At 41.7% G+C, this 13871-nt stretch overlaps 1 protein-coding gene across 7 annotated transcripts in view; it reads right to left on the reverse strand.

Annotated features, from left to right (window-relative positions):
• Positions 1-7479: 7479 nt before the first annotated feature.
• Positions 7480-13871, reverse strand: part of GLRA2 (glycine receptor alpha 2) — a 131523-nt gene continuing 125131 nt past the window's right edge. For all 7 annotated transcript variants that reach the window (XM_056329785.1, XM_056329786.1, XM_056329782.1 and 4 more), the window contains one exon: positions 7480-9028. In XM_056329785.1, coding sequence (XP_056185760.1) covers positions 8750-9028 — 279 coding nt within the window. In that variant the 3' untranslated portion in view covers positions 7480-8749. The remainder of the gene's footprint in view (positions 9029-13871) is intronic.

Below are 13871 nucleotides of genomic sequence, written 5' to 3' on the forward strand. Positions count from 1 at the left end.
GTCTGAGCTGTGCCTCAGCTATGTCAGATGATGTATGTATTTAATCCGTGGCAGCATATTAGCAGATCAGACTTAGATTAATCAGGCTGCAGATAACTTTTGGACCCTTTCCACAACTAGGTCAGAGATAAATAAGGTAGATATTGTTCTGTGCTACAACACTGGCAAGCGCTGGATAGCAGGTGAAATTTTCAGGGATATCAGCCAAATAAATACTGTAATGAGATTAAGGGAAGCAAAGTGAAGGGGGCGGGGTGTGTGTGTATGTGTGTCTGCATGCATGTGCACAAATGTGATTGAAGCTTTTCAAGCTGCAGAAACTATTAATTTCCAGTTAAATTTTCTCTGCTGTTATAGCAGCAAATATACATATTTAATTTATGCTAAAATATCCTCCCCTATTTCCTTAATGTCATGAAATCAGTCCTGCTCACTGATACAAATACAGAAAGCCACAGCTGGAATAACAATGCAGCTGTTTGAACCCAAGGAAACTCCCTGCATGTCAGGAAAAAGTCTTACATTTTGAAGCTTGGTGATGCTTGGAATAAGTCAGCAAACGCACAGGAATTAGTTCCTTTAAAAATAGAATTGGGCACATATAGGATGTCTAATGTAAAATGTGACTGTAGGTATTAATGGGGCACTTCTTTTCCACAAATCAAAAAATGAGCCAATGTTAATAAATCAAAGGAAACATTAAAATGCTCTTTAGCCTCTACCAGTGTCCCTTGGAAAAGGCCTCTAAAGCACTATTGTACACACAGATTCTGATGAAAATTTGATTGAAATTCTAAATTATGTTTAGTAAATTCTTCATTTTTGTGCTCTCTTACTGTACTTGCAACATCAGAAAGGTCAGTGATGAAACCTCTCATAACAGTAATTCAAGGAAAAAAAGTCACTGGGCTCCAAAGTGAGAATCAAATGTGCCGTAACAGCAGACAGCTGAGATGCAGACTGAGATCTTGCCCATACTGAAGCTTTCACCATCAGCTTGTAATGCCCAGATTGCATCCAAGGTCCGCATAAAACTTGCTCTTGGTTTTCACTTGAGCTACTATAAAAAAACAAAAAAGGCAAGAAAAAAGATGCTTTCTTTCCACTTTGCTCCTTTCATGGATTAGTGGAAGATTCTGATATTCTTCCAAGCAGAGAACATGCTTTCAGAGCCCTGTTACAATGCATGTAATACACATGGAAGGGGAACCCAATTTTCCTGCAGCAGCCCTTGTTTTTTAAGCTCGGTAGCAGCCCTGCTCTTCACCCCTCCTCTGAAAACCATCTTTGGCAACCCCTGCTAAAGAGCTGCGCTGATGATGTCCCACATGTCTCTCTGAGCACAAACTTCATTAGCTTATTACAGGAAAAATGCACTCACTTTCCTTTTCTAAAGGTTAATTAGCTCATTATTGCATCACATTTGTCCATACTGTTCTTGTTGGTCCCCTCCAAAAGCAGCCATACACATCTCCCCTTTGCACTTGAAGCAAAGGGGACACCTTTAAACACACAGCAGCAGGCTTCTTCATTTCTAGACTCTCATGCCTCTTCATAACATCTGCCTGATGATGCACAGAGGAGGAGGTAATGCCTACACCATGAAATAAATTAGTGCTTTCATTTTCTCACTGGAAATCCCTTCTAAAGGCTCTCTGGTTCCACACACAACATGCCGATTTCTTCCTGTTTGGAACACGTGCTCTATCAAGTGTTTTGCAGCAGGGTCTTCACTTTTATTAGCAGGATTGCACCCAGCAAATGAGACTGAAGGTATTCCGTAAATACATATCTTAGACTTGACTTTTCTTTGATGAATTCTCCCCCTTCCTGTTAGTCTGATCTGGGGTGGGCGCTGCTCTTGGCCCCACCACTGCTGCGCTCTGTGGCCTTTACTGGGCCACTTCCCATCTATGGGCATCCCCTTTCCCTGTTCCCTTTGGCTGGTCCTGCTCAGGGGCACTGTGCTGGGCACAGTGGGCTCTCACCTCAGGCCAGACTTGCAGGACAGCCCAAGATGGTGTCTGTGTTGGCTGGTTCATTCCCATATCTCCCCACTGCCATCACTCTTGAGCTCCCTTTCTTCTTGCACCAGCCCTTGCACTCCTCAAAGCCCTCGCTGCACACTCTTCTGGTACCTTGGGTCAGGAGAAAACAGTCAGTGCCCAGGCTACTGTGGGTTCACACAAGGGTCTTTTGTACTGCTGCAAATACCAGTAATACATTTGATTTAGTTTCTGTTGCTTGCATTGGCTCTTTTCTCATTGGGAGTACAGGGAAAACAGGGAATGTTTTTTTTTGAGTGCTACAGTTTCTCAAACCATTTCTGCAGCCACAGCTGCAACCCCATTAAACATCTCAGGGCATAGGATAGGCTGAAAGCGCTAGTAAAGAGGTCTCTGAGCAGCATTGGAACCAGGTTCAGCACCCACAGCACAGTCAGCTTCAGGATGTGATGTAAACCCAACCTGCGAGCCCTAGAGGATATTCTGGAGAGTACGTCCTAGGTTTGGGCTCTCCAGGGCAAGGACAGGCATCCTTGCATGCATGGTCCTTCTCCCACACCAAGCACTGGTGGTGCATCCTCTCTTCTCTGCTCTCATCTCCATGCCTGGGAGCCATGGGGTGCTGTGTAATGGCTGTCAAAGCTGTTTTTCAAAGGCACATCTGGCTTGCTGTGCTCCGGGGACCCTTTGAGGCAGGAGAAGAGGTCTTACAGCTGAGAAGGGAATTCTCCAAGAGCCAAGAGATAAAGATGGGATTTCCAGACATGTCCAGCCGTGGGCCTGACCCTGCGATGTCAAGGGTAGCACTCTGCATCACCTTAGGGAAAACGCATTCATGTCAAAGCAAAGACAAGGTGGAAATCTGTGAATCCTTCAACGCCTCTGTGTATATGCATTTTCACTAAGTGCTGCTAAGGAATATTTTACCCCTGTGCACCCTGCAGGGTGTTGCAGTTTTTCCCAGGCAGTGGAAAGAGGAGCAATGCATCCAGCTGCCATTTTCCTGGCACAGCACATGCTGTCTGCTGTCCACAGCAACAGGAACCCTCTCTGCTGAAAGTCAGATTCAGATCTTACAGTAGTAAGCTGAAGAAGCTGTTTTTGTATAAATTATACAGCCTTTCAGATGAATAGACAGGATTTTATATGATTTTTCCCAGTAAAATTCTAGGTTTTAGCACAAGTAAAATGCTGTCAGGATCCCCAGAATTCACTGTTTTTTTATTAGTATTGCCTCGCAGGGTTTCTCCATAGCAAAGATACTAATTTCATGTTTGTTTCAGTGGGAACTTAAAGAACTGAGTGTACGCATTTCACAAAGTCAATTTTCCTAATTATTATCTGAGGCATTTGTTTTGACTCAAGTTTCTATTCCTCCTTAGAGGATACTGAAGAGAGCTAATCCACTCTGAATATTTTCTTTCCCAGATTATTTCTAGTGCTTGGCATTGGAAACTTATCCTTCATTAGGGACTGATCTAGGAGCTATTGAAGCCAATGAAGCACTTTTTCTTTTTTTTCTTCCTCTGATTTCAGTGAGCATGGCATTGGAATTGGAAATAAATTGGCTAGATGAGTTTGTCTGGAACTGGTGAATCTGCTCCTGTTCTGCAGTTTAGCCCTAAATGTGATGACATTTCACATTTTCCTTGCAAAAAATAGGAAAAGTATCTTCAGATAACACAAATATCTTCTTTTTCTCTTTCTGTCAAAACAAAGAAGATAATGTGCAGGAGGGGGCCTGGAAATCAGGACCATGTTAGCTGAAAGGAATGTGCTTGAGCTTGTAGGCCACTAACCCTGGGAGGACAAGGAATGTGAATATATAACAATCAACAGGGTGAGTCATGCTGAGAGAAGACAAGGGAATGGCGCCAACGATGGCGCCAAGGAAAGGTAACACCTTGCTGTTAATTGATGGTAGTTAACCACCAATCGGGGATTGCCTAGGATGCAATGCTTAGCTTCAAGAACCAATCAGTTTAAAACGCGTGGCTTCTGAAAGTGTATATAAACTCGTGCTTCTGTACAATAAATTGACATCTTGCTTGCATCAGGCTATGTCCCATCTCTTCATTCACCGCAATAATGTAAGGACATTTGTGGAGAAAGCATGACTTTGCTCAGATTATTCTCCCAAGCAGGAGTTCCTCTAGATGGCCTTGGTTTTGGCTTTCTAGTTTTACAAAACATTGTAAGACACAAACTGCCAAAAAGCATTAGAATAAATTACCTTGAAAGTCTGGTGGAGACTTATTTTCTGCAAATACTACATTGTAAATACTGAAAATAGATAGACTAATTAACTTTTTTTCATACTACTTTGTGTAATGCAAAGCTTATCCTACAGCTTTTCTTTCTGTTCCTTGCCATGTTCTAATTTTAAAGGAACAAGGATTAGAAAACTGTGCATATACTTTTTATGCCCACACATCTAATATATTTATTTCTGTATTTAGAAATATATTTCTAAATATAGAAATGTTAATCTTGTACTGAGTCAGATCTTTTGAATCAGTTCATGAAATGTCACTTTCAGGTGATCCATAATTCTGTTGCTGAGCCAAAGTCAGCAATTCAGCCCACTACGAGCCCTTCCTGGTAAATACCTATGCCCGTAATCACAAAGATTAGTTCCAGGCTCCTCCAAAATGTTGTCAATAATGTGAGATACGTAAGGCTGCATGTTTTGGCTTGTGCCTCACATTTGGTCAGCAGCTTCTGTGCCACCAGTGTCAATGATGGGTTTGAACAAAGATTAAGGGCTGTAGCAGTTCAGTCTTCAGTAGATGATTATTTTTCCATCAGCTCTTTCCTACTGCCTTTAGCATCTCATGCTGGGGAAGAAAGGAAGCAGAGTGAGAAAGTCTCACCATCTGTGTATGAATGGGGTTGGGCCTTACTCCTCTCCTCTGTAGCACAAGAAAAAATCTGACCCCAGAGGTGTCGCGTGTATGGGAGTGGTATCCCAGCAATTATGAATTGCTGGTATCTTGTATCAGAGACTCCAAAAGTCTCTATTGCTGCACCACATATCATTTACGTTTCAGTATATCACAAGTGATGCCACTGCTGCCTGAAAAAATATAGAGAAAAAGAAACAGGGAACAGGAACAAAAAGAGATCTCTCATCTCATATTGCACTTTTTTAAATTTTTTTTTCTACTTTCCTCCTATTGCAACAAGGTTTTTCTCAAAGATCTGTTTTATTGATTTGGCTTTATCACAGCATGTGGCAGCATCTGTCTGGCAAGAGGTGGTTAGGCTTTCTGCTTGAGTACTGAACCACTGAGGTCCAGCCTGTAACAACAGGGTGCCAACGACCTGACCTGATGTTGCATCCTTTAAAGATATGCTTAAAGCTTTTTAAGCTTTCTTGATAAATTAGAAGTCATCATAATTACTTTATAGCTAAATGCAAGTAGTTTAAATGCCCTAGGGCTTCATTTTATCTTACCAGCTATAATTGTAACCTGCAAGTTTTCCAATACATCTGGAAGATCTTCAGAATTAATCCCAAGAGTCTTTCCTTCCATCCTGCTGTGTGTCCTGCTTTACAAAGGCTATTTTTCCGTAACTTCTCTTTAAAGCCATTTGTCTTCCTCTTGTAATGGTGTCTTGAAATGAAACTACTTCACTATATAATTCGCTACTTCTCTGAGTGCAAGGTAACTGGTTTTTGAGTCTTGTTTCTCTGATAACCCTACCGAGCATTTGTTTAGAAAAGTCGTGTCCTTCTGTAAGACCTGCTATGCTTGTTATTTGATTTTTTATCTGCAAGCAGTTTCTCAGCTGGTATATATCTTTCTGGTAACAGCCATGTTCTTTGAGGAAAGGTTCTATGATGCCCATCTGGTATCAAACCATTTCTGTGTGAGACGGTTCACAGACAACTGGCCAGTGTGCTGAGAACTTCTGTGTCAGAAGAGATATCAGCAATGATTTTGTGCAGATTACTCCCACAACTGGACTTCGGTTTATATACAAGGCAACAGTGGAGCAATCTTCCCATGGATACTGTCAGCATACCTCAAATCTGATCAGCAGAATGTTTTAGCAAACTATTTAGTCCATGCTAACAGCCAAGGGCTGCAGAGCATGCAGGTGAATTTGTGATGTGGATGCTGGAGGCACATGAGCTTCACCACAAAAAGGGATGTACAAACATCCATTAGCTGATAAAAGTTTTGCATTGCCATTGCAGTGGTCTGTGGTCATACAGGGGAGCTATGAGCAATAGGCTCTGACAGTCACTACCAACACATTTAAGTGCTGAGGATGAACATTAATTCTGACATTACACCTTCATTTAAAGCAGAGTTTCTTGAATGAAAGGCTGGTAAAAGTGAGGTCTGAATGTTTATGTATCAATGAAGGTTCCTAACTTCACATAAAACCACAGTTTACAGCTGGGTACCCTCACCCTGCAGGAGTTTGTGGGACTAGGATTGCACTCCATTACCCACTAATCTAATACTGTTCCGATAAAGGAATAAAAGCAAATCTTATACTATAAAGATTACAAATATTATCATACCTAATTTTGATTCAAAAGCTTATTTTGCAAAGCAAAATAGTTTGGACAGTTGCCTTGAGTTCTCACCTGTCCCCCCTTCTGGGGCTGTCAGTCCTGTTTGTATCCACGGTCTCAAAGAGATGATGATGACCGTTGCCAATTCCGTCACAGGTGTAAGTGACAGGAGAGTCCACAGAGCTGAGGAGGGTATGGGGAGGTAAAATGCACAGCTGGCTTTTTATCATTAATTTACGTAACTCTTTGGGAATTAGACTTGTCAAGCTCTCTAGATTCCCTCCCTGTCCTGGGAAAGGAGCAAAGCCTGGTAGTTGCAGGCAGCTGGAGGGGGACTGCAGCTACAGTATGTCTCTGTACCACATCTCATCACTAAGGGGAGGGGAAAGATGTATCTGTCCAGCAGCCACAGGGTGTGTACTTTGGCCTCTCAAGGGAAGGGCACTGAACTGGATGCAATTTAATTTGCTTTGAAACTATGGGTCATTACAATATCTACATGAGACAGCTGATGTAGGCCATCTCAGCATGTCCTTCAGCTCACCGAAGTGGTGAAGCGGTGAAGCAGTAAGAAAGTCAGGAGAAAGTTTAGGATTCCCCTGAAGCCAAGCACAGCATGTGTGAAGCTGAGGCATGCTTCTGGCCATGCAGGGATGCTGTGAGCAGGGACGGTAGTGCCCTCTACCCCCAGCCTGGCTCTTCAAATGCAAACGTTCTGCAAATGTTCCTGTCATATCCTAGCAACATTCCTGACACAGTCCTTAAAGTACTCCCAGGGGCTGCAACAGCTCCTTTGCTGCGGGATAGATAGCAAAATTTGGCATGCTAAGCCAGATCAGCAGAAGGTTGCTTTTCACCCTCTTTCTGCTGACAGAGTGGTGGAAGAGCTGGGCCCTGGCACAAGCAGCCCTGCTGCTGCAAATGAAGAAAAGAGTGAAGAAATGTTAGTACCACATTTAGCTTTATTGAAATTGAACAAATACCATTTTTTAATAAACCCTTTTACAGCAAGTGTAAAATTTTAATGTTTGATTCATCTTATGTTACAGGTTGTCTTCTGTGTAAGCAAAAATACCATCTTTTTTTTTTTTTTTTTTTTTTAATTTTCTACTTTAAAACATGTAGCAAGGATTTGAATAACGCAGATCCGGCACCAAAAGGTAACAGGGTCTGAAAATCACAGTACAGTTTTAAAATTCTTAGGTTAATTAATGATATTTAAAATGATAGCCACTTTGAGTAAAGATACAAATTAGAGGTCTGTAAACAAGTTGTGTTTACCTATAGAGCTATTGATTGCAGCTACAATGAGAGCAGTAATAGAAACTCAATGCTAAACTGAGCTACACCTTTGAGGAAACAAGTTCTTACTAAGCTGTGTGGTACAGGGTAGCACAATAGGTAAAATACAGTTTGGCACCTCAAGTTGCATGTAAAATCAGCAGACATAAAATAAAGTAAGTGCACTGGCTTCCAACAAAAATAAACTGGGCAGTTTCACTGGGTTTGGAGTGTCAACTATCAAATAAATCACACAACACACAAGTTCAACCCCAAAATTACAACTCTAGTAAAGCAAGATAATATTAAAATGCACACCCACAAGGATAGTAAAGTATAAATCTTTTTTTTTCGGGTTTTTTTTTTCTTCTCCCCTATCAGTAGAAATAATTTACAACCCACAAAAGGACTCCTTAGTGAAACCACTAACTACAGACATGGTCATGGAATGTAGCTCAGTAGACTTGTTTCAAATAGAAAGGCAACATCCTGAAAAAGTTTGGTCCTCTTATAACTCACTGTACTGTAGCCACCACAGTCTCTTGGTAGATGTGTTAGGAGAATTGTTTGTTTTCTGATTCTCTTTTGTTTTGTAAGGTATTTTCTTAGTGATAAAGCTGGGTAAAATTTGGCCCCGTTTACAGATGTCTGATCAGTGCTGAATCTGGAAGAACAACACTGAGAGTACATGAGGGGAACCCTCATTGACTGGTCTGCCGGCATATTTTTTATTTAATCACTTTTCCTTTTATACTTCTTATCCTCTTTGTTCATTTTTTCTTCATTGTCCTGGGCGGGGGGGGGTGGGGGGGGGACGACGATGGGGGGGACGACGACACACCAACCCTTAGTCCAAATGACAGTAAGATATTTCGCTGTTTATTTACACGTGGATCACTTTGGCTAAGAAGTCTTGAAGAACCAGAGTTGCCTATTTCTTGTGAATGTCCTCATGCCGTATAATTTTATATGTAATCCAGTAAAAGATGTTGAAAATGAGGAAGGCGAGTGGGAATGCAGCACGGGATATTGTATCAATCCTTTTTGCACGGTCAACAAACTTCTTTTTGATGGAATCTGAATCCTTTGGTGGTGCAGGAGGTGGGTTGGGAGGAGTAGCCTTGACTGCTGTGCCATCTTTGACTTGGAGGCAGTGACCCATGCCATAGCCACTGAAATTGAATCGACTGTCACGAGCAACTTCATCTTCCTGGGAGATAAAGAAGATAAATAAGACACACAATCATCTATCTATTGAGCACACCACATATTTGAGTAGTTGAGGTGCACCCCTCCAAAGCACCTCAGCAAATTAGCTGATTAAGCTATGATACAAAGTTCATGTTTCAAAGAAAAGCATGCAATTAAAACTGATATAAAATACATGTAAATTAGGTGACTGCCAGTGTGAATCAGAGCTTTAATTTTTCTAGCTATGACTAAATCAAATGCGCTGGGCAGCAAGCTCTATCTCAAACCCACAGGGAGGAGATCTGACTCCACAGGTTTCTTATTACTCTCCTTGGGCTTGCTGTGGGGAGGAAACATGGTCATGCTGGTAGCAAGGAGTCTGCTCTGGCCAGGTTGAATGGAATAACCCAGAGATCCCAGAGATCCCAGGGCCCAGGCTCACGGCAATGTGTGTCCATGGCTCAACCCAGCCACAGCCTTGCACCTCCATCTACGAAACAAGGGTAGGTCACGGTCCCTCCTTGCTCACAGGAGTGCTCTGACAATCAGTACTTCAAAGTGCACTGGGCACTTGGATTTAGTGGTTACTGGGAAGTTAGGTGCAATAGTGCGAGATAATATAGCACCATCTTGCAGAAATCCATTCTCTCTCTTGTCTGAGTGGGTAAGACTTGTTTTTGGAGAGATGAGTAACTGCCACTGAACTTCATCGCCATCATAACTGTGTGATGAAAGGTCTGTGACTGTGCTGGTAGATTCCCACTGCCATTTCTCCTGTCTGATAGCACAATAATACACAAGCTGTTAACAGTTATGGGAAGCCCTCCATGAAGGAGTCAAAACCAACAAACAAGCAGCTTTGTATTTTTCATTCCAGTAGGGATGAATTATAGGTCCAGTAGCTTGCCCTAGTTAAAGACCTTCTCTTTAACCAACAAATACTTCATTGTTGACTTAAAATGACCACTTCCTGGGCTCACAAGGAGCCCGCTCCCTCACAGGGAATACTCCCTCGTACCTCTCACTAAACCACAGCCTTCTGATCTTAACAGAGAATCAGAGACTGCAAGAAAAAATATCACAGCAGCAAGATATTAAATTAGAAGTACATTTGCTGAACTTGGGGGTGGGGAGGGAGGATAATTTACACCTATTCAGCATGTAAATCACTGTTCCTTCACAGAAGCACCTCTTTCAATAATTGCATCTTTCTCTCTTCCCAGCTCCAGCATTCAAATTGAATATATCACCTGACTTGCTCTCCTTACCTTGGAGATGACACACAAACATGAATAACCAGTAGTGTGATCCAAGGCTACCAAATGAGAAATAGACACCCTGACTGCTTGTGACATTGAGTGCTTATGGAAGGAGGATAGAGAGTAAACAGTGCTTTGGTGCCCCTGTTACTTCAGCCTGAGGACTAGTCTACAGTGTACCTGCGAGCAGGTGGGAAACCGATATTGCAAGGCTGTTTGAGCACTTATCCAGGGTTTATATCCCTTTCCTTTATATCCCTCACCATCATTAAGAAAAAGAAACACGGTCCTCTCCTTTTTCAACATTATTTATTTACAGTCTTTCTGTGAAAACTCTGAAAATCTGCTTGTCCTAGAGATTATAAATATGTAAAGTATTTTAAAGATGAACCCACTGAGACCTAGCTTCTGGATAGTCTTGTAGGCAAGGCTTCTCTTGCATGACTTAATAACATCACAAAGTCCTCCAATAATACAGGCAGCTGCCTTCCTCACAGCACTTGCCATTTTACTGAGTTTGAAGGATAAAATTTCATGCACAGGACACAAGAGGTGATTAAAAAGGGTAACAGATTTTCAGCAGCTGTGTTGCCATACGTACTTCATTCATTTTTCAAAAATGTAATTTCTGTTACTCCTGAGGGATCTATGGGAAGAAAAAAATGTACTGAGCTCATTGCAGCACTTGGAGAGTCCCAGCTTCCACTGTGCCCTGCCGGGCTGCCGCTTTTTCGCATGGGGCTGAGCAATTAATCTTCAATGTCATAGCCCTGCTTTTGAGCTTACACTGTTGTAAGTCAAGTGGGAAGCCGTCTGAAATCAGGGACAGGGATGTTTAAATTTCTTTCAGGTCTTCAGCACCCAACCTTTAGCTGTAAGGAGCCACTCATTTCCCAAGGTGCGTTAGAGCCCTCCTTTTCCCTCCACACAGTTGGCTGTGCCACTTCTTCCTCACAAAACCTGGAGGGAAGTGTGCCCAGTCCTTATGCTAGCTTTTTATAGAGGACTGCAGTAGATACTGATTTACCCTGGATACAAGAGGTACAGCATTCACCTGGGGTATGAGGAGCACGTGCTTGGCTTCCTTCTCTGCTTGAGCAAGCTTTGAATCTCCTTCTCCACGATAACTCTCTGGATTGGTTTGTTACCTGTTCTCCCAACAGGGAGCTTGTTGCTAGTTGCAAAAATTTGTGTGTTTATGTAGCTTTGTTTCATCCTTTAACAGCAAAGCTTTTTTCAAAGGCTAAATAATTAATTAAGAGAATGGCACTGTGTTTCTACCCTGCCACTTGTTTCTGTGTTTTATATTACACTTTTACAAAACTTAGCACCAGAGACACCTAATCCATAGCTGTTGTGATGATCTAAGTGCTACTGGAAGCAAGCAAAGCCACCATCCCTACACCCCCTACCTCTGGCCCTGGAGGTGCCAGAGGTCCATAACCACTACATGATTTTCAGCAGTGAAATCCCCCAGGAGCTGAAGGGGCTTTTTAGTTTGACACCTGCCAGCCCTCTGAGCACTGCTAGCACCTGCAGTCTCACAGGCAAAATCTGACCCCATCAACACTCTCCCACCTGACCAGACATCACCTGAAAGATTTCAGGGTGGTAAGGTCTCTACTCTTTCTGGTGAAATTGGCCAATAATGTTGAAAATTAACAGCAAAACCCTGCAGAGATCCACACTGACATGCCTGTGCTAGGAAGATGCTTTTCCCATGAGACTGTGGAGTCAGGCTTGTGTTCTATTGCCCCCCTTAGCCCTTAAACCAGTTCCACCCAAAATGAAACAGTGGGGACAGAAAGACTTCCTCCCTGCTGCTGAGCCAGGGGTCAATCCGAGTGCTGGAACTTCATTGTCCATGCTGTTTGTGAGTTACCACACTCCGGCATGGATCATGCCAAGCTTTCTCCCAGATGAACCTGCTGCACTGCAGACTAATAATGCAGACCACTACCGTGGTCATGAGCCATGTGGTGATAGCTGGCCTCAGGAACAATGAAATCCCCAATATGATTTACTTCAGCACTACAGATATAGTTAAAAAAACTGTCTCTAAACCACCATAATCTTACGGAAAAGCTACGGTTTGACATTTTAGATTATTTTGCAACATTCTGTTACATATAAAGGATTTGGTGGAATAGTCACAGAGAAAGAACCCCAAATTTAGATCCTTTGACTTAGAACCCCCTTTTTTTTTTCATGTTTCAAAATGAAATATGGGGAACTGACCTCAAGCGCCTCCCCTTAAGATAGTGGCTATGTCTGTCTTTAACCTAGAGGCTTGGTGAACTATTGGGCAACCTGCCTAGAGTACCTGCTGGTGGGGTTGCAGAGTGACTCTTCATTCTTAAGGGTACAATTGATTCATACCATCTGACATACCCTACCATGGAGTCTCACCCAAAGACAGTCTTCAACCTGTGTTGGTTACCAGCTTAGTCACCGGTAAAAGAGTCCAAACGACTTTGCAAATATCTCTATCATTATTTTAATCAGGTTACACAAAAAACTTATTCATTTTAAACCAGACAGGATCTCACTTGCTTAAATCACAGGCTATTTATGCTTTTACACATTTTAAAAACAAAATAAAGAGCATCTGGAAGCCACTAGACATCAACTGGAGCGTCAGAATCCACTGCCATTGAAGTCATTAACTTTATCCTTCTAAAGGGATGTGTAGTCTTGCTTGTCGTATAGTCATAGCTCAATCTGTCCTTGATAAAGACAGAGAAAAGGGTCACAAGATAGGAGGAGAAACAGAAAAGAAACAAATAGCAGGATGAAAGTGTTCTTTTGATGGCTGCCTCTCAGATGTTCACACTCCTGAGTATTTTAGAAAAATTGTCATTTGAAAACTAATTACATTTCTTGAGATCTGGACAAATGCTTTTCACAGACGCTTTTTCAAACAGCACAAGTTTACGTGTATTACCTTATGGTGTCATAATAAACATGCTTAGGTGTTTGACTTAAATAATTTTCATCAAACAAGAATTAAATTTTTCTCTCAATTTTTAATTTCCGTTTATGAATTTAGTAATTTTCTGTGCTTTACAAAGTAATGGCATCAGAATTTCCTGAGAACTCTACAGTAGGCAAGATGTAAATCAGGGGGGTTATATTTCTGACATGGTTTTCTTTCTTCATCTTCCATCTTTGTAAAGCTTTTATTTCTATTCCATCAGGTGTAGAATGTAATTCATACTACCAACTTCACACCAAAGCAGTCAGGAATGGGAAAAACACTTCAGAAAATCTAGTCCATTCAATACCTTGCACGCACAGTTTTCTGTACAATGCATTCTGAAAAGCTTTGTCCTCACCAGTTTTAAATGCTTATTGTCAGCATTGACTCAGTTTTAACAATGAGGAAAATGAGAGGCTGGCTTCAAACGGTGTATTTAATTTAGTCTCTGATGTGATTTATTAATTTAATTTTGCTACTCTTTTTCCAACATATGGTGGACAAACAATTTTAAAGACTATCTGGTTTAATTAAATTTCAAGGACATAGGAGATTAATTTTAGGTATAGGATAGAAACTGTCAGAGAAATTTTCCTTTTGGCATTCATAAGGAGGAAGTTAGAAAC

The sequence above is a fragment of the Falco biarmicus genome, chromosome 2 (genome assembly GCF_023638135.1).
Source record: "Falco biarmicus isolate bFalBia1 chromosome 2, bFalBia1.pri, whole genome shotgun sequence".
NCBI classification, from domain to species: Eukaryota; Metazoa; Chordata; class Aves; order Falconiformes; family Falconidae; genus Falco; species Falco biarmicus.